This window comes from Oryx dammah, unplaced genomic scaffold, assembly GCF_014754425.2.
Source record: "Oryx dammah isolate SB20612 unplaced genomic scaffold, SCBI_Odam_1.1 HiC_scaffold_26, whole genome shotgun sequence".
NCBI lineage: Eukaryota > Metazoa > Chordata > Mammalia > Artiodactyla > Bovidae > Oryx > Oryx dammah.
The window spans coordinates 21,644,536-21,661,982 of NW_024070210.1; the positions used below are offsets into that span (position 1 = coordinate 21,644,536).

At 53.8% G+C, this 17,447-nt stretch overlaps 1 protein-coding gene across 1 annotated transcript in view; it reads right to left on the reverse strand.

The window, feature by feature from the left end:
- PLEKHD1 (pleckstrin homology and coiled-coil domain containing D1) overlaps positions 1 to 17,152 on the reverse strand; it is a 31,527-nt gene extending 14,375 nt beyond the window's left edge. Inside the window, exons 1-5 of the mRNA XM_040226205.1 lie at positions 16,968 to 17,152; positions 2,384 to 2,477; positions 1,997 to 2,086; positions 1,702 to 1,778; positions 785 to 876 (exon numbers count right to left, since the gene is read on the reverse strand). Coding sequence (XP_040082139.1) covers positions 785 to 876; positions 1,702 to 1,778; positions 1,997 to 2,086; positions 2,384 to 2,477; positions 16,968 to 17,116 — 502 coding nt within the window. The 5' untranslated portion in view covers positions 17,117 to 17,152. The remainder of the gene's footprint in view (positions 1 to 784; positions 877 to 1,701; positions 1,779 to 1,996; positions 2,087 to 2,383; positions 2,478 to 16,967) is intronic.
- Between the last annotated feature and the right edge of the window lie 295 nt (positions 17,153 to 17,447).

The window sequence follows — 17,447 nt, forward strand, 5'->3', positions numbered from 1 at the left end:
GGGTCCCAGGCAAAGGACCAACCTCCCAGACTTACTGTCTTCTTTCTCAAACAGAGCATGCCTACCAGGTAACCTCATTGGAAAAGACCCTGATGCTGGGAAGAATTGAGGGTAGGAAGAGAAGGGGGCAATAGAAGATGAGATGGTTGCATGGCATCACCTACTCAATGGACATGAGTTTGAGCAAGCTCCGGGAGACAGTCAAGTACAGGCAAGACTGGCGTGCTGCAGTCCATGGCATGCTGCTGTCCATGAGGTCGCAAAGTGTCAGACCCAACTTAACAACTGAACAACAACAGCCACTAGCCAATCAGGGGCACATGGGCCTAGAGCCTTAAAGAGGGTTGGGGGTGAGAACTCGGGTCTGGGGGCAACATCCTCTCCATTTGTGGGGCCCTTGCTTCACACCTGACAAGTGTTTCTAGGCATTTCCACTGCCACTAAAAGTTGGGGGCTAGTTTTGTCTCCAGTTTAAGGGTGAGGAAACTGAGGCTTAAGATGAGCTGCCTAAAGATCCACACAGCTGATGGATAAATGACAAAGCTGCGTCCAGAGCTCAGGCTCCTAACCACTAGGATCTCCTGCCTCCTGTCATGCCAACCCAGAGGACTCATATTATGCCATACAGCCCCCCGGGCTCCGGGCTGGTCTCCGGTTCCTCGGAGCCTGCTAAACCCCTACCCAAGACACGCTCCCTCAGTCCTGCACCAAACCTTGGGCTGCAGCCCCTGGCCCTGAAATGCTATCACCAGACAGCCTGTTTGCAGCCCATCCCTCAGCCAACCTAAATACTCCTGCTTCTCCTTGGCCAACTGCAGCCCCTGGGCCTCCAGGCTTTTGATCATGGCTTCTCCCAGCTGGGCATTCTTCCAAGTCCTGGGGAGGGAGGGCAGATGGAACAGGAGAGAAGAGGAAGACACACACAACTGTTAAAACAGAAGGCCGGAGGAGAAAGAGGATGTGCATAGCACGTCCTCATCATCCTTCCTACCCAGAATCCCAGCCGCACCCACCCTGGTCCCCGTGACTCTGGGCATGCCACCAGCATCGATCCATTGCAGTCCCCGGAGGCTGGTCCAGGCTGCAAAGTGGGCCACTGGAGGCTGGGCTAATAGCACTTTGGGAACAGGAAAGAGATTGCTTCCTGGACTGCTTTCTAGACCACTGAACGCCCACCACTGCCACAAGGCCTGGCCCAGGGCACCACTCAGAATTATCTATGGAACTGAAAGCACAGCCCACAACGAATAGGCAGAGGCCGAGACAGGGTCTGTGTGCAAATGGGCTGTGTCGGGCTGGAGGTTTCTTCACGTGGGCTCTCATCTGCAAACCACTGGTCTGTGCTACGATTAGGGCCTGGGGAGATGGGGTGGGTGTCGGGAGGCTGCCAACTTCTAGTGACACTGGATTTGCTCCCGAGAGTGGTGACATCTGCTCCCTGTGACTCTAAACAAGCAAAGCTCACTTTGCTCGAATCTCACTTAGAAGGCTCCCCAAAGATGCTCTAAATCTGGTCTGTCTCCACTCCCCACACAAACCAGCTCCCCGTAGCCCTGTGCTCCCCACCCTGCCCTCTCCCAGGGTGTCTCCGTGCCCACCAGGATCCCAGTCGAGAGGCAGGGAGGTCAGGGTTGGCTCAGCCCACACTCTTTCCCCTTCCAGACCCTCAGGCTGCCCCCCTTCCTGCCCAGGTGCACTTACACCTTCCCAGACTCCTGCAGCATCTCTAGCCACTGGGTCTGCTCAAACTCCGACTCGGCGGCTAGCAAGATGGTCCCCTGCCAGGAAGAGAAGACACAGGTGTGCCTGAGAGGAGCCACCCCGGGCACCACCACTCGGCCTCTGCAGGCCTGCTCTGCGTTCTCACCCATGTCCCCAAGTTACTGACACTCTTCCCAGGCCAGCCCACTGGAGGGGATGCCCCTGGGGAGCCTGGGGTCCCAGGGAATCTGCTCTGTCCCTGCGGAGCCCAGACCAAGCAGAGAGCCTTACTCACGTGGAAATCCTGGTGGGAGATTTTCATGGCATAGGGCATGCTGGGCTCTTCCTTGGCCTCCACCAGGCAGCCGCCCAGAGGGATGACACCCTGAGAAAGAACCAGGACAATGGCCCCCACCCCCCACCCAGCCCAGGTCACCGAAGGCCTCTGGGAGCCTTCAGCCAATATCCAGGTGTTGCTAAAGGCTCGAGGCTAGAAGCCAGACCAGAACTCTCCCAGAGGGACACAGCCTGGGAGGGGACCAGGGTGGTTTGTGCACCCCCCACAAAGACTTGCTGTGGGACCAGAGCAAGACAACGAAGAGCACCCTCCCCGCAGAGGATACCGTCCCCTGTTGCTCCCACTGGGCCCTCCCGCACTGTGCCCTGGGGAGAGGCCCCTCACCTTGGGATGGATATTGAAGTATTTATTGGTTTCAAAGCTCTTTTTTTCGCTCTCAGAGTAGTAAAGAAGGAAGCTCTCTTTGATGATGAAAAACCTATAGTGGGTGGCGGGGAGGAGGGGCAAACAGGAGAGAAGGGGTGAGGTTTCTCGGGACAACAAGAGCACCCTTGGGGCATCTGTGCTCATGTGGGGAGCCCATGAGGACACTACTGAGATTCATCCTTGCCAACTCACGTGCCACATCCAGGCAAAGTCCTCAGCTGGCCAGCCCCTCTCCAACAGGCAGCCCACCCTCATACCAGCGGACAAGCGGAAGTGGGAGCCCACAGGCAGCCTCCACAGCTGGCTCCTTCAGCCGCCGAGCCGCCACCTTTGGCACAGGGGGGTGTCTGTGGTCCTTCCCCTCAGGTACGGGCAGGGCTGGAGGACACACAGTTCCAAAGTGGGTCTTTTGACAAGTGATCTTGAAGACTGACAATCAAATGGCACGTGGGTACCAGGCTGGTGAGGCCAGGTCTGCAGCCTACATGTGACACCTGCGTGGCCTTTGGTCTTAGATGTTCCAAGCCCTCCTTTCTGGGCCCTGGGGCTAACTTAGGGCTTCCCTGGTGACTGAGACAGTAAGGAATCCACCTCCAATGCAGGAGATGTGGGTTCGATCCCTGGGTCGGGAAAATCTCCTGGGGAATGGAATGGCTACCCACTCCAGTATTTTCGCCTGGAGAATCCCATGGACAGAGGAGCCTGGCGGGCTACAGTCCATGAGGTCGCAAAGAGTCAGACACGACTGAGCGACTAACACTTTCACTTTGGGATCTCTAGGCCCTTGGTGCTTTCTGACTTTGATGCCCACAGGTGGAACTCTTGCATCCCACCCAGAGGACTCTCACAGGACTGATGACTAGATAAGACACCAGAAGATCCAGTTGGACCTGAGAGCCCAGAGTGGTAGCTCCATCCTCCTGGGCAGCTGCTAATGCCACTGCTGGAGCCACGGGACGACGGGGAGCTGGAAACACCGCTCAGATGGGCCCATGAAGGCCAACAGCACGACTCTGCCCTGCTCTGAGTCCAGTGACATCATACCGGTAGCTGATATCAGTCAGAGGGGGAATATTTACACCATGGAAATCATCAAATGCTACAAAACATCAAGGGCTCCACCCCACCCCACCCCCAAGAAAGCAAGTGGTTAAACATTCACTGGCACACCCTGGGTTGGACACACCCTCTTGGGAGGGACTCGAAAAGTGGCTGGTGAATCTCTGAAGGTGCCACCAGCCATGGGACCCTCCCGAGGCCACAGCTACAGTGGGAGGGTCACTGTGATTGCCAACAGCTGCCGTCTCACGTCCCCCAGGAAAGCTCAGCTCTGTCCTTTGCTGTGCACCCCACCCCAACCATGTTCTTTATTTGCATGGACCCTCTCAGCCCAGCCAGACATTCAGAACAGCTGTGGACCTCAGAGGTGACTTCCTGCTAAAGCCGATTCACCCCGCTGCCACCCCCCGCCCTCCAGTGGAGGAAGAACACATGAATACCACCATCTGCGGAACAGCGGACACGTTCTGGGCCCCCTAGCACCTGACCCCTGCCCACCTTCTCAGCCTTCCTGCCACTTCTGCTCTTTAGCCCCTTGGCCCCATGAACACTAAGCTCACTGCCTCCCGGCTCACTCTGTCTTACATGATCCTGCAAAAGAGTGCACAGTTTTCCCAGGAATGCCCACCCTCTCTCTCTTCATCTGGTCACTGTTGGTGACCAGACCAGCTCCTGTACGTGCTGACGGGCCATGCACTTGGCACTTAGCACCACTGCGACACCCTGGGTGCTCACTCTTGTCTGGAGGGCCTGTCATGGTCCTTCAGCCCTGTGGGACAAGAGAGATGTCCCCTGACAGTTTCCAAGGAAATTCATAGAGCAGATAAGAACACAGACCTGTCATTTCTCAGCCTGGGGTGGGGGGAGGGGGAGGGGCTAGACCAAGTAAGCTTGCCTCTCTGAGCCTCAGTTTATTCACCTGCAGAATGGGAGTGATAACGTGGACCTCATCTGGTTATTGTGAGGATCATTTGAGACTGCTCATCACTCTGCCAATTTGAAGAAGAGCCAGGACTAGACTGTGGCACATCTCCACAGTCCTGTCACCCACAGAAAAATGGGAGACAGGGCACTCAGGACCACCTCTACCCTTCTCCTCCCCTTTCAGTGGTTACCAAATACTGCTATGGAATGAACTGTATTCCCCCCGATTTATAAATGGAAGCCCTAACCTCCAATGTGACTGTATCTGGAGATGGGGTCTTATATTTTTTTTAAGATTTTTCTTTGATGTGGACCATTTTTGAAGTTTCTATTGAATTTGTTACAATATTGCTTCTGTTTTATGTTTTGGTTTTTTGGTCCCAAGGCATGTGGGATCCTAGCTCTCCAGTCCCAACCAGGGATCAAACCTGCAGCCCCTGCACTGGAAGGTGGACTCTTAACCTCAGGACTACCAAGGCAGTTCCTGGAAATAGGGTCTTTAGATAGTAGTTAAGGTTACATGAGGTCAAGAAGTGGGTCCACAATCCAATCCTATTAAGCATTTGCTCTCCCACTTGGCTCCTTGAGAACATAGTGAGAAGGCGGCCGTTGGCAAACCAGGAAGAGAGTCCTTCCCAGAAGGAACCTGCTTATGTCAGCACCTGATCTCAGACTTTCAGCCTCCTAGGAAAATAAATTTCTGTTGTTGAGCAGAAGGGTTTAACAGTGTAACAGATTGTTTACTCAAGCTATGGTATTTGCCTGAGCTGACCAAGATAAATACTTTCTTGCCTTTGTGACACTTCTAGAGACCCCTCCTCACTCAGAGCAAAGCACTGTGCCAGGGATTCGGTGAGTGTGGCAGACAGATGGTCACTGGACACATGGGCAGGGACAGAATGGGGCTCTGGAGGCAAACAATCCCTATCCCTCAAGCCACAGCCTCCAGCCGGCTCCCAGCCTTGCAGAGTCTTCCCTTCAAAGCTCCTCTACAAAATGAGGCTGCGAGTATCTATCTCTTGAGGCTGCTATGAAGAAACGTTCATTGATTCAACAAATAATCGCTGCACTCCCACCTGTGCCAGGCAATGTTCTGAGTGTCGGGGACAGAGATGTGGACAAGAGAGACACAAATCCCTGTTCCCATATACTTGAGTGTGTGTAGTGGGGAGGCAGACAGTAAATAAGTTAAAAAGAAAGACTTGCAAAGTACCAGATGTTGATAAATGCTATAGAGGAAAATAAAGCAGGGGGATCAATGGGGTGAGGGGTGGCTGGGGGAGGTTTTGATATTAAACAAAGTGGTCAAGGAGAGCCTGAAGGCATCATCTGTGGAAAGGTAAATGTTCCAGGCAGAGGAGCCATAGGTGCAAAGGCCCTGGAATGGAAGTGTACCTGGTTCTGGAAGGAATTGCAGTGTGGCTGCAGCAGAGGGAACCAGGTAGAGATTGTGTAAGGCCCTGTTGGCTACTATAATAGCATTAATGATAAAGCTAACATTTATTTAGCACTTACCCCAAGCAATACATTATTGCAAATAGTTACACTCACTATTATCCGATAAGGGCTTCCCTGGTGGCTCAGACGGTAAAGAATCTGCCAGAAATGCGGGAGACTTGGGTTCAGTCCTTGGGTGGAGATCACCTGGAGGAGGAAATGGCAACCCACTCCAGTATTCTTGCCTGGAGAGTTCTGTGGACAGAGGAGCCTGGCAGGCTACAGTCCACAGGGTTGCAGAGTCACTGATGGCTGAGCAACTAACACTTTCATTATCCTGTGAGACAGGTGTCTGCATTTTCTATGGGCAGAAATGAAGCAGAAAGGTGACATGACCTGCTGAAAGTCAGACTGCTAGTTGATAGAGGCTGATTTTTCCTCTGAGTAGGAGGGACAGGCACTGGAGGGTCCTGAGGGGAGTGACCCAATCCGATTCGTGCAGCAAAAGGCTCAGGCTGGCCGCCGGGCTGAGGACAGACCATTGCTGGAGGGCTAGGGGGTCAGGCATGCGATCTCTTTGGGGCTGGGAGCACAGGAGGGACAGGAAAGGACCCAGCGGATGAAGGCATGAAAAGTCCTCCACACCCGTCTGCCACGTAGGATGTCACGGCCCTCCTCTCTGTGCCCGCTGAGAGGCAGGGAAGACGGATGTCCAGGGCATGCTTTATTTCAGACTTTGGCAGAGCTAGGGGCTCCCATGGCTACAGGGGTCATGAAGGGTCACGTGCCATGCATGCCAAGCCTGGTCTGGCTGCAGCTGCTCTCGGTTTGCTTTGGGTGGGGATGGGAATCAAGGGAAGGAAGCTGGCATGGACCTGGAGGAGGAGGGTGACTCCTTGGCTGGCAAGGACATCTGGCAAGATCACTTCGAGGACCCAAAGGGCTGGCTTTGCTTGGAACCCTGTCTCAGTGCCTGCCTGCTGCTCCAGCCGATGACTCTCAGCTTCTCTGCAGCATGTGGGGGCCCAAGGTTAGAGTGCCCCTGCACAGAAGGATGCTTCCTCTTCCTGCCCCTTCCTCCAACATCCCCTTACTCCCGGGGTTCCATTCTGACCACAAGCCAGGGGCTGCCTCCTTCTGAGTCCTGCAGAGTTGGGCTCACTGAATAAGGGTTGGAGATAGTCACTGGTTGCTTAGCTGTTCTCATGTGCTGCTTTCCATGCAAAGTGTGAAAGAAAAAGTGAAAGTGTTAGTTGGTCAGCTGTGTCCAACTCTTTGCGACCCCGTAGACTGTAGCCCATCAGGCTCCACTGTCCATGGAATTCTCCAGGCAAGAATACTGGAGTGGGTTACCATTACCTTCTCCAGGGGATATTCCTGGCCCAGATATCGAACCTGTTCTCCAGCATTGCGGGCAGATTCTTTACTGTCTGAGCCACCAGGGAAGCCCTAGGCATCAGTATTTGATCCATGTAATAATCCTGGAAGGTAGGGCTTTTTGTTCCCATTTTACAGATGAGGAAACTGAGGCTAAGAGATGAAGCTACACATGCAAAGTCATATAGCCAGGGTAGAGGTGGAGCCGGGACTGGAAACACAGACAACAGCCTCCGTTCCTACTTCCATACCACATTGCCTCAGAAGCTGCTTTGGCCTTTGGGCCATCACCTGGGCAGGAAACAGATGGGCCAAAGGCAGTAGGTGTCAAGGCTGGGGTAGATAAGCGTCAGAACTCGGCCACTTACCAGCAGTGTGACCAGGGCAAGTCCTCTGATCTCTCTAGGGCTCTGGTCCCCCAGGGGAACTTGAAAACACTAATAGTACATATATCTCTTAGGGTTGTTGGGATAATGAAAAGAGTTGTTCACATAAAGTCTTTGAACATTGTGTGACACATGGTAAATATTCCTTAAACATTTACTTTTATTACTACTAATAATATTTATTATTATTAGGTTCAGTGTCTGCTGCTGCCTCCGCTGACCTCCTTTCCCATTTGTGCTCAAAAAACTCCTACTGGCAAGAGCTCTTGGCTTCAGCCCAGCTGGCCAACTCACTGTCCTCCAAATACACAGCCCTTTCCTGCACCTGCCCCTCCCTCCTGTCCAAAGCCCACCCTTCTACCCAGGCAAACTTCAGTCCTGGGCAAAGCTTCGTCTCCAGTCCTAGCCCCTGGGGTCTCCCTGTCTAGTCCTAAGCTTCAGTGAAGCCCAGAGTGTGTGCATGAGTAAAGGGTTTATGTCTGCCCTGGCTGCCTCTTCTCTCTGGTCTTAAAGAATTTCACCTCTAGATGAAGGAAAATTTACCAGGTACCAAGACGCTCACTTTTCTAAGTGCTTTATTGACATTATCTGATTTAATCTCTCACAACAACTCTGAGAGTTGGGGCTGTATTTCCATTTCACTGGTGAGGGAACTGAGGCACAGAGAGATTCAGCAGCTAGTAAGGGGCAGACGGGGAACTCAGTTTGCCAGCTTGTTACCAGACCAGGTTTGTCTGCCCGACGTGCAGCAAGCCAAATGCTGAGATGCTGAGGTTTGTAGCAGAGAAGGAGCGTGTGTGTGGCAGCCAGTAGCTCATGTTATGTATATACTAACACCACGTTGGAAGTTAAAACCTACTGAGAAAAAACTATGCAACTTTGCTCCAACAAGTGTCACCCCAAGAACCTGGATTCTTAGGAAATATCTTCTCGTGGATCCCATCAGGAAATAGATCTATATCTGAGGGATTACTTAAACTGTCTTTTTTTTTTTTTAAGATTTTCTTTCTTTATATGGAACCATTTTTAAAGTCTTTTATTTGCTACAATATTGCTTCTGTTTTTTTCATGTTTTGGTGTTTTGGCCCCAAGGTTTGTGGGACCTAACTCCCCAACCGGGGTTCGAACCCACACCCCCTACAGTGGCAGGCAAAGTCCTAAACACTGGACGACTAGGGAAGTCCCCTAAACTGTCATTCTTTTGTGAGCTGGCTAGGATTTATATTCCTTCTTGTTAAAACTCTGTACTTGCTCTTTGCCACGTATCCTTAAGCCCCAAACTCTAATTCATAGGATGATTATTCAACATAAAGACTAAGCACCTGCCTTCAAAAGAGAAAAAAACCCAGATCCAAAACATGGTCCCATGTTTGCAATCAAATGCAAAACAATTCCATTCCTCTAATTCTCCATAGGCCTTCCACCCTTATCAGCAGAATGTAGTCCTCTTCTGTCAAAGCCGAGGAACTGAATCAAGAGATAGGGGAGGAGTGAAAGTCCCATGGGCTGAAAAATCCATAACAGAAACTGGTGACTACCGCAAATTCTTGAGCTTGTCTTAACAGACCAGCAGATAAGGGAACAGCTTGCTTAAAAGCCCTCTGCTTGTAACACAACAAACTGGCTGAAACCAGGAGGACCCAACACATCTGATCAGAGTCTGCACAGAACAGACCTGTTCGCCCCACAGGTGACGTTTTGACGTCACAGCCCCAGGTTCCCTCCATTTCAGACTTCCCTGGAATTTGCACACACCTTCCATAAAGAAGCATGTAACTCAGATGCGCCTGTGCAGAAGACAGATCCTTCATCTTCCTCCTCCCGTCACCTCCCCCCATGCCTCAGACTCCCTTCTTGTTTAGACCATAAATACCCCAAGCGGCTTGCCTCTGGGGAGGCAGATTTGACCTTTTCTCTGCTGCAAAGCTGGGTGGCTCAGCATCTGGCTTGCCATGTGTCAGGCAAGCAAAGTTGGCTGGGTAACACGCTGACAAAGTTCAGGTTCTCAGCCGCTCTGCTCTCTGACGCCCGGCCCCTCTCACCACTACTCTTGGCTCTCCTTACTGCTTCAGACCTGGCATTGTGATTTGTCTTCTTAGAGCTTCTCTCTGCAAGGTGACTGCAAGCCCCTGGCCAGCTCAGGTCAGAGAGCATGAGCAAATCTGGTACAGTCTGGGCTTGATGATTTCCTGTCCTCAGGGAGCTTATAGGCAAACACTGATTGTACAAATCAATAATTTAAAACCCAGCCAATGCTTACACAGCTCCTCCTTTGTGCCAGGCACTGTTTTAATAACATCAGAATGATTGTTAACCATTCACTCCTCACATGAGCCAGATGAAACGAGCGGAGAACAGAGAGGTTAAGTAGCATGCCCCAGGTTACACAGCTGGCAAGTGGGGAGCTGGGAACATTGTAAAGCACCAGGGTACCCTGCCGCTTTGTAAATTCGTATGAGAAACAGGAAGAGGACAGATGGGTGAGGAATGAATGGTTTGGGTGTCCAGCCCGGAATGTTCTCCGAGAGGGGGTGATAACTGAGCAGAGTTTGGAAGGATGAATAGGAGTGTCTAGGAAACTGAGAGGACGAGGGAAGTGGAGGGGCATCTCAGACAGAAGGCACAGCAGATGCAACGAACACTGTGTCTCAAGTCTATCAGAACACGCCTGGTATCGCTGGCAGCTAAGTGCCCACGGGGTGAGCAGTGGTGTGGGGGAAGGGAGCGAGAGGGGAGTTCAAGTCAAAGACAGCAGTGGGGACTAGACACTGGGGGGGGGCGCTTGTGGTCCCTGTGAGAAAGTGGGGCCCCTTGTGGCAGATGACAGGAGCTGCCAGCGGGCTTCAGACAGGGCCCTTGTGAGGTCACCTTGCAGATTTAGACGTGGAGGAGGTGTCTCGGAGGGCTCCACAGTTGGGCAGAGGGGCAGATTAGAGTTCTTGGTTATTGCTGATAAAAGTCAGCAGAGCTTGCTGAACAGACAAAGGAGGGAGGGCAGAACCTGGGATGACACGAGGGCCAGGACACTAACTGAGGGGCCAGGTGGGCAAGGTGCCATCCGAGCTGAACCCGGGAGCCCAGGAAGGTTTTCCTCAGCTTTGCTTCCACCTCTACTCCCCTCCTCAGTGCCCTGAAGGCAACAAGGGCTCAAGCAGAGCTTGATGGTCAACATGGGCCTCACAGTAGATCCAGCTGGAAGCAAGCAGAAAAGGCTACTTAGACCCAGAAGTACCTTCTAAACTGAATGGGTCCTGGCGAAGCAAGGCCCATCTACACTGCTCCTGAAGGTTTGGAAGTGCAAAGCCACATGTGAGTGTAGGGGCTGGGAAGGGCGTTGCGTCACAGAGTGAGAGAAACTTGGAGTGGGGGGGGAATCCTGGAGAGCAGAAGGGAGGTGGGGGAAGGGAGAGGGCAGAGGAGAGAGGATGCAGGGAAGAGCCAAGAGCCTGGGCCCTACAGGGTCAAGAGACAGCAGAGAACAATCCCAGCCCTGGTGGTAGTGAGATGCAGTATCTGGAAGGCTCAGGAAATGAGGGAACTGACCCAACTAGGTGCTTGTACCTCTGGGATTTAAATACCTCTCCACCCTGCTCTTTGACAAACCTTTTCATGTTGAAGCAGGAAATGGCAACCCACTCCAGTATACTTGTCTAGAGAATCCCATGGACAGAGGAGCCTGGTGGGCTACAGTCCATGGGGTCGCAAAGAGTTGAACATTTACTTTCCCTTCACACAGTCTACAAGGCCCCCAGAAAGCCTGTGTGGAGGCTGGTGCATCAGTGTGGCGGTGGGGATGTTGGGGGAGACTGAGGAAGGAGCCAGGGTCCACATCTGCTAATGCAACAAGGAGCATCTACGCTGGGCAGCCCGTTCATCCACAGATAAGGAAACAAGAACTTAGAGCTCCTGGGGATCAGCGGAAACCCTGGCCTGTGGAAGTGTGAAAGGCCATGGGTTACCCGTTCCAGGAAGGCAGGACACGCAGCCTGGCGGCCTCTTCTTCCTGGGGACACCAACATCCAGAACAGGAGCAGCACCCAGGCTTCCTCAGCCCTGAGCTCCTCGGGCACTGAGAAAGGGGGTGTGGCGTGTGGAGTCAAGTAAATCCTAGAGCCAGGGAAGGACGGCTTATCAGAAGTGTCCCTTTCAGAAGTGGCAGAAACGACACAGCTCCCAGTGCATATCCCTTTTTGTTCATTCTGGGCAGCCTGGCACACTCAGGGAATGCCCACCCTGGCCTCTGCTACTTGTCTGGCTCTAGGTCTGAGATGGCAGGACAGCAGAAATCCTGCCTGTGAAGTACATGGGTGATGACAAGTGAGGGTTTATGTAAAGATCACCAAGTACAAGGGGCTCCAAACAATGTGAGCAGAGGGGATATATATGACCTATAGCTGACTCACACTGTTGTACAGCAGAGACTAACACAACATCATAAGCAACTGTGTGCATGCTCACTCAATCACGTCTGACTTTGCGACCCCATGGACTGTAGCCCACCAGGCTCCTCTGTCCATGGGATTTTTCAGGCAAGAATACTGGAGTGGGTTGTCATTTCCTCCTCCCAGGGATCTTCCCAACCCAGGGATCAAATCACATCTTTTGTGTCTCCTGCTTTAGCAGGTAGGTTCTTTACCACATGAGCCACCTGGGAATTATACTCCAATTTTAAAAAATCAAAAACAAGTTAGCAGAATTCTTTGAACAACATAGGAAAGACAAGTTTACTATGCCAAGCAGGCAATAATGCAGAGGCACTGGGTGAAGTAGGAGGGGACCTTGGAACCCACCTTCTGCCCCCCACCTCCCTGTGGTAGAGTTAAGGCACCTTTACAATCACCATGGAACAGAGTTTAAATGCCACAATTTGATCCATTTCCATTTGACGGATGAGACACTGCCAACCAGTGAGATGTGAGGCAGCTATGCCTTGGCCTGGGTTACACAGCTGGTCACCCGCAGAGCTGGGACTGGAATTCAGGGCACCTGCCTCTGAGCCTGGGTTCACTCGCCACCAGGGCCACAACCGCTCTCAAAAGAAACTGCTTTATATTTCCAAGTCTTGGACGTAAGGCAGTTGAATTGCCTGAAAGTGTTCCGCTTGAGTTCTGGCCCCTGTTTTCAAGCAGCCCATCAATACCCTCTAGTGACAGCTCCTGGGGGTGGGGAGGGAGAAGTATGTCTTATTTGCATAAGCAACTCATTTAACTTCAGGCCAGGCAAATCGTCACGTGACCCCAGTGAAGCCTGACATAATGGGTGCCATTTCATCTTACAGCTACACTATGATCTGAAGATTGTACCCAGATCATACTTAAACTAAGGACTCAAAACAACCTTGATGCCACCATCTTAGACGGATCTGGGGAGAACCCTGAGCTGCCACCTAGCCACTGCCCACCACCAAACACTGTCATTCTGAAAGAAGCTGGGAGAGCACAAGTTGATTATAAAAATAATAGAGGGGCCTGCAGACTGGGATAGAACAGGCAGAAATGCTTTAGCCGTGCTGGGGGACACCTCCCAGTCAGCTGCGAGAAATGCTATGTGCGCCAGGAAGCGAGACCAAGTTTCAGTGTCACTGGAGTGAAGCTGAGCCTGAGTGGAGGTGATGGGCCAGCTCTCCTCCCGCAGCCCTCTGGGACAGTGTCACAGTATCGCCTTTAGGAAGCGGTGCTCAGAGCCAAGGCTGAAACTCCCGGACCCAAATCTCTGTGGGAAGAGAGTCTCCTCAAGTCTTTTTGGCAGGATGAACACCAGCTGCACAGAGCATCTTCCCACACTTGCGCAGGTTGTGGCCTGAGTTTGGGACATGAGGCCCCCTCGTCTCCAGGGTTCCCCTGGCACTTAGCATACACTGTGAGTCTCAGCTCCCTGAGGCAGGACCCGCCGATGCTCCGCAAGAGTGAGCTGACGCTCAGGGCCCACCGGTCACCTTATACCTGGGGGAGGAGGAGGGACACGAGTGTAGACGTCCCAGATGCAGGAAGGAATCAGCTGGGCCCTCCTTATCAGAGGCTCCAGCCTTGGGAGATGTGGAGAGGGATTAGGGACTGGATTGCCCTGAAAGGAGATCAAACCAGTCAATCCTAAAGGAAATCAACCCTGAATATTCATTGGAAGGACTGATGCTGAAGCTGAAGCTCCAATATTTTGGCCACGTGATGGGATGAGCCGACTCATTGGAAAAGACCCCAATGCTTGGAAAGACTGAGGGCAACAGGAGAAGTGGGCAACAGAGGATGAGATGGTGGGATGGCATCATCTACTCAATGGACACAGGTTTGAGCAAACTCCGGGAGACAGTGAAGGACAGGGAAGCCTGTCATGCTGTAGCCCATGGGGTAGCAGAATCGAATGTGACTTCGCGACTGAACAACTGGAATGCTGGGAAAAGAATGAAGCCCTGGGAGAGAGCTGGCCTGTCTGCTGGACCAGTGCCACCGCGCGGCTGACGACGGCCCAGGCAGAGAGGCTTCACTCCTGTCCTACTTGTCTCTGAGCACCTGCGTCTCCACTGCTCATAGGTGAGGGGGAGGAGTCACCCTCTAGACACCTCTCCCAGATCCTCTGATTACTGCTAAAAAATGTTGTGGACTCCTTTCTCTTTTTGTTGTTCATGGGGGAAAAAAGCTGGCCCTTCAGCTCGAGGGCATCTTCCCACCCCGGGAAGGGAAGGGCTGCTCAGGCACTAGGAGCTGGCGGCACAGGCCCTGAGACAGGCCCTGAGCGGAAGAGGTTTTACAGAACCCAGCCGGCCGCAGCCGCTCCCATCCTGCCCATGAGTTATTTATGTGGCTCAGGAGCCTTTCCAGGCCCCCTCCTCTTAGCTGCTTCCCCCCTCAACCATGGCATCGATCGCTCTAATAGCAGAGCTCTGCGGCGGCAGGCCTGAGTGCCCCCTCCCCAGGCCTTCCTGTGGCTGCTAATTAGCTGGAGTCCAAAGAGGCCACAGATAGGTAACTGGGGCCCAAGGGGCCCTTCTGGGAAGTGAAGGGGCTAAGCTTAGCATCAGGCCTCCCCCCACCCCATTCCAGACCCTCTCTGGCCAGCTGTTGCTGATCCAAGGCTAAATCACATGTGTGTGTGTGTGTGTGTGTGTGTGTGTGTGTGTTTATCTGTGAGCATGGACAGAGGCCTAGAGAGGTCAGGGGAATGTTAGCTCTTTCCTGAGTCCCAGGGAAGGAGGAATCTTTGCACAGGGGCAACTCCAGAATTCCCATGAAGGAACAAGAGTGTGAAAATCTCTTTGGAAGGGGGTTGGAGGACTTGACTTTGCAGAGCATGTACACTGTTCTGACTTGGGCTGGATGATTTTTTGAGTGGCTGTGGGAGCTACTGGTGGAGATTCTTGGGGCAGGGGTGCTAGAGCTCTCCAAGGCCCTGGGCTCCATCACTGTGCTTTTAGCTGGGGAACTTCCACAATGCCTCCCAGCCCTGGAATCAACTGCAGATGCAGGGGCCAAGTCCCCACACCTGTGGGTGAGGGGCGCTAGGGGACAGACCTGGGGGTTGCAGATCCCTAGCACTTACTAGGAATACCAACAGGCGAAAATGCATGGAAAGGGATGTCTTGGAGGACAAGGCCCAAAGGTAATACCAAGGACAGCAGCTAGACCCAACAGAGGAGTGTTGTCTGCCTGGAGCAACTGAGGTAGAAGGAGGTGGTGGGGTGCATTCTGCTAATGGTTCTTGAATTTATAAGCAGCCTCCCCACACCCACTTGATGCCCTTGGTAGAGACAAGCCTGCTCCTGGTGCTTGAGAGCTGCCGCTCAGCCCTGGAAACCCCTCACAGCATGGCTTCTCTGCTGCACCAGGCCTCCACTCAGGGGATCAGAGAGAAGCTTAACTTTGGAGGAACTCAAGGAGCCGCCATCCCGTTAAACCCCAAAGAGAAGTCCAGCAGAAGCCAGGTGTGTAAAATGTGAAACAGCATCCACAGCTCCGTTTGTTCTGTAGACATATTAAATTATTCATCAAAGCAGAACATCAAAACCACTATTACCATGTCCCTCTGGACTGTGTTCCTGCGCACACAGGAAGCCCCCCTGCTCAGGGGCAGACGCACAGGGTGGGATGGAAGGGGCATCTAGACCCCCTCCTAGTTTCCTGACAGGGTCATGCCTCCAGGCAGGAGCCATCACACAGCAAATCTCAGAGCTGAGATTGCCCTGAAGGTGAAAACTTTCCAGAAGATGGCCCATTGCTCCTGAAACCAGCCTTGGGAGATTCCTGCAAGTTCAGGGCTGCGAACTCCTCCTTCCTCCAACACCTTCCAGGCTCAGTTATGAGTGGCTACCGGCCTCTAGGGAGTGGCCTTGGAGCTGGGACCTGGAAGCTGATGCTGAAGACCCAGGCTGCTTTGACCGTACCCACCACCCCTTCCACAGGATCAGTCCTTCTGACAGGATCCGTCCATCCTCAGTCCTGCCCCATCTCCCTTCCCCCAGCCCCCAAGAGTCCTTTCTGTTCCAGCTTCTCTGCCTGAAGCACTGGAGCCTCCCTTCCGTAGGCCCAGTTTAAAGACACAGATGAGTGCATGTTCATGCTAAGTCGCTTCAGTCGTTTCCAACTCTTTGTGACCCCAAGGACTGTAGCCTACCAGGCTCCTCTATCCATGGGATTTCCCAGCCAAGAAAACTAGAGTGGGTTGGCATGACCTCCTCCAGGAGATCTTCCCAACCCAGGGATCAAACTCAGTTTCTTACATCTGCATTGGCAGGCAGGTTCTTTACAACTAAAGAAGCCCCAGCTTCCACCTGGGAAGCCCCAGTTCCCAGTAAGACTCCTCCAGGGGTGAGCACAGACTCTCCCAGGCCCTTCCTCTCTCCCCTGGCCAGTGCCTTTCGGAAGCTCCTTCCCTGCGTGTACCCGGTTGTTGGGTAGGTGGAAGTGGGCGGTGGACGGTAGGGCACCCATGCCTCACCTCTAAGCCCACTTCTAGGAGCCTGGGGCAGAGGGATGTGAATATGATGGAATTGGGGGCGGGGTCCCAGGGAGGCTGGCTGAAGACAGGGCTTCTTTCTCCGCGGCAGAGTACGGCCCAATCTGACCCAACTGGGCTCCAACCACGGCCACGATCTCTTCCGCCCGCGCCCACTCTCCCCAATCCGATTTAGATCCATTCCACAGAGAACTCAGCGGCCCCACCCTAGCTCCACCAGCCTCGGGCAGGGGTGATCCGGTCAGAGGTTGGGATCCACATCTTCCAGGAGAAGCCAGCGAAGAGCGAAACGGGGCGAGGCCAAGGTCACAAGGAAGGCAGGCGCAGGACGGCAGGGAGGGGTTCGGTAGGGGGTCCTTAGGCCCTGATTCCCTCCCCAGGTGGCCCTCACTTGGCGCGGGAGGGGCACTCACCGCCGGGACCACTTGGCCGACGGCCTCCCGAAGGACCGCTTCCACAGCACACCGTAGAGCTGCACCTTGGTGCTGATGTCTAGCGCGTCCGAGTCAGCCTGCTCCAGAGACGGCGAGGGCGACACCGAGTTGGACTTGGACGTGAACATCCTGCCTCGGCGGGGCTGCCCGCGGCCGGGCCCACCCGCTCCCTGGGGCCGGCAGGGACGCGGGGCTCTGGGCGAGGGCGGGCTCGGCGCGAGGCTGCGGGGAGGCGACGTCGGCGGGCGCCGTCTGGGCGCGTCCCAGCCGGCGGAGACGCGGAGCGGCGCGGCCCGGGAGCTGCGGCGTTCAAGTGCGCGGGTCCCGGAGCGCGGCGGCTAGGGACGAGGGGGCGCGCAGCCTGCGGCTCGGGCTCCGGGCTGCGGCGGGCCCGGCGGGGAGGGAGGCTCAGCCTCCAGTCAACAGCATCACCCCCCTCTCCCTGCGACAGCCCCAATT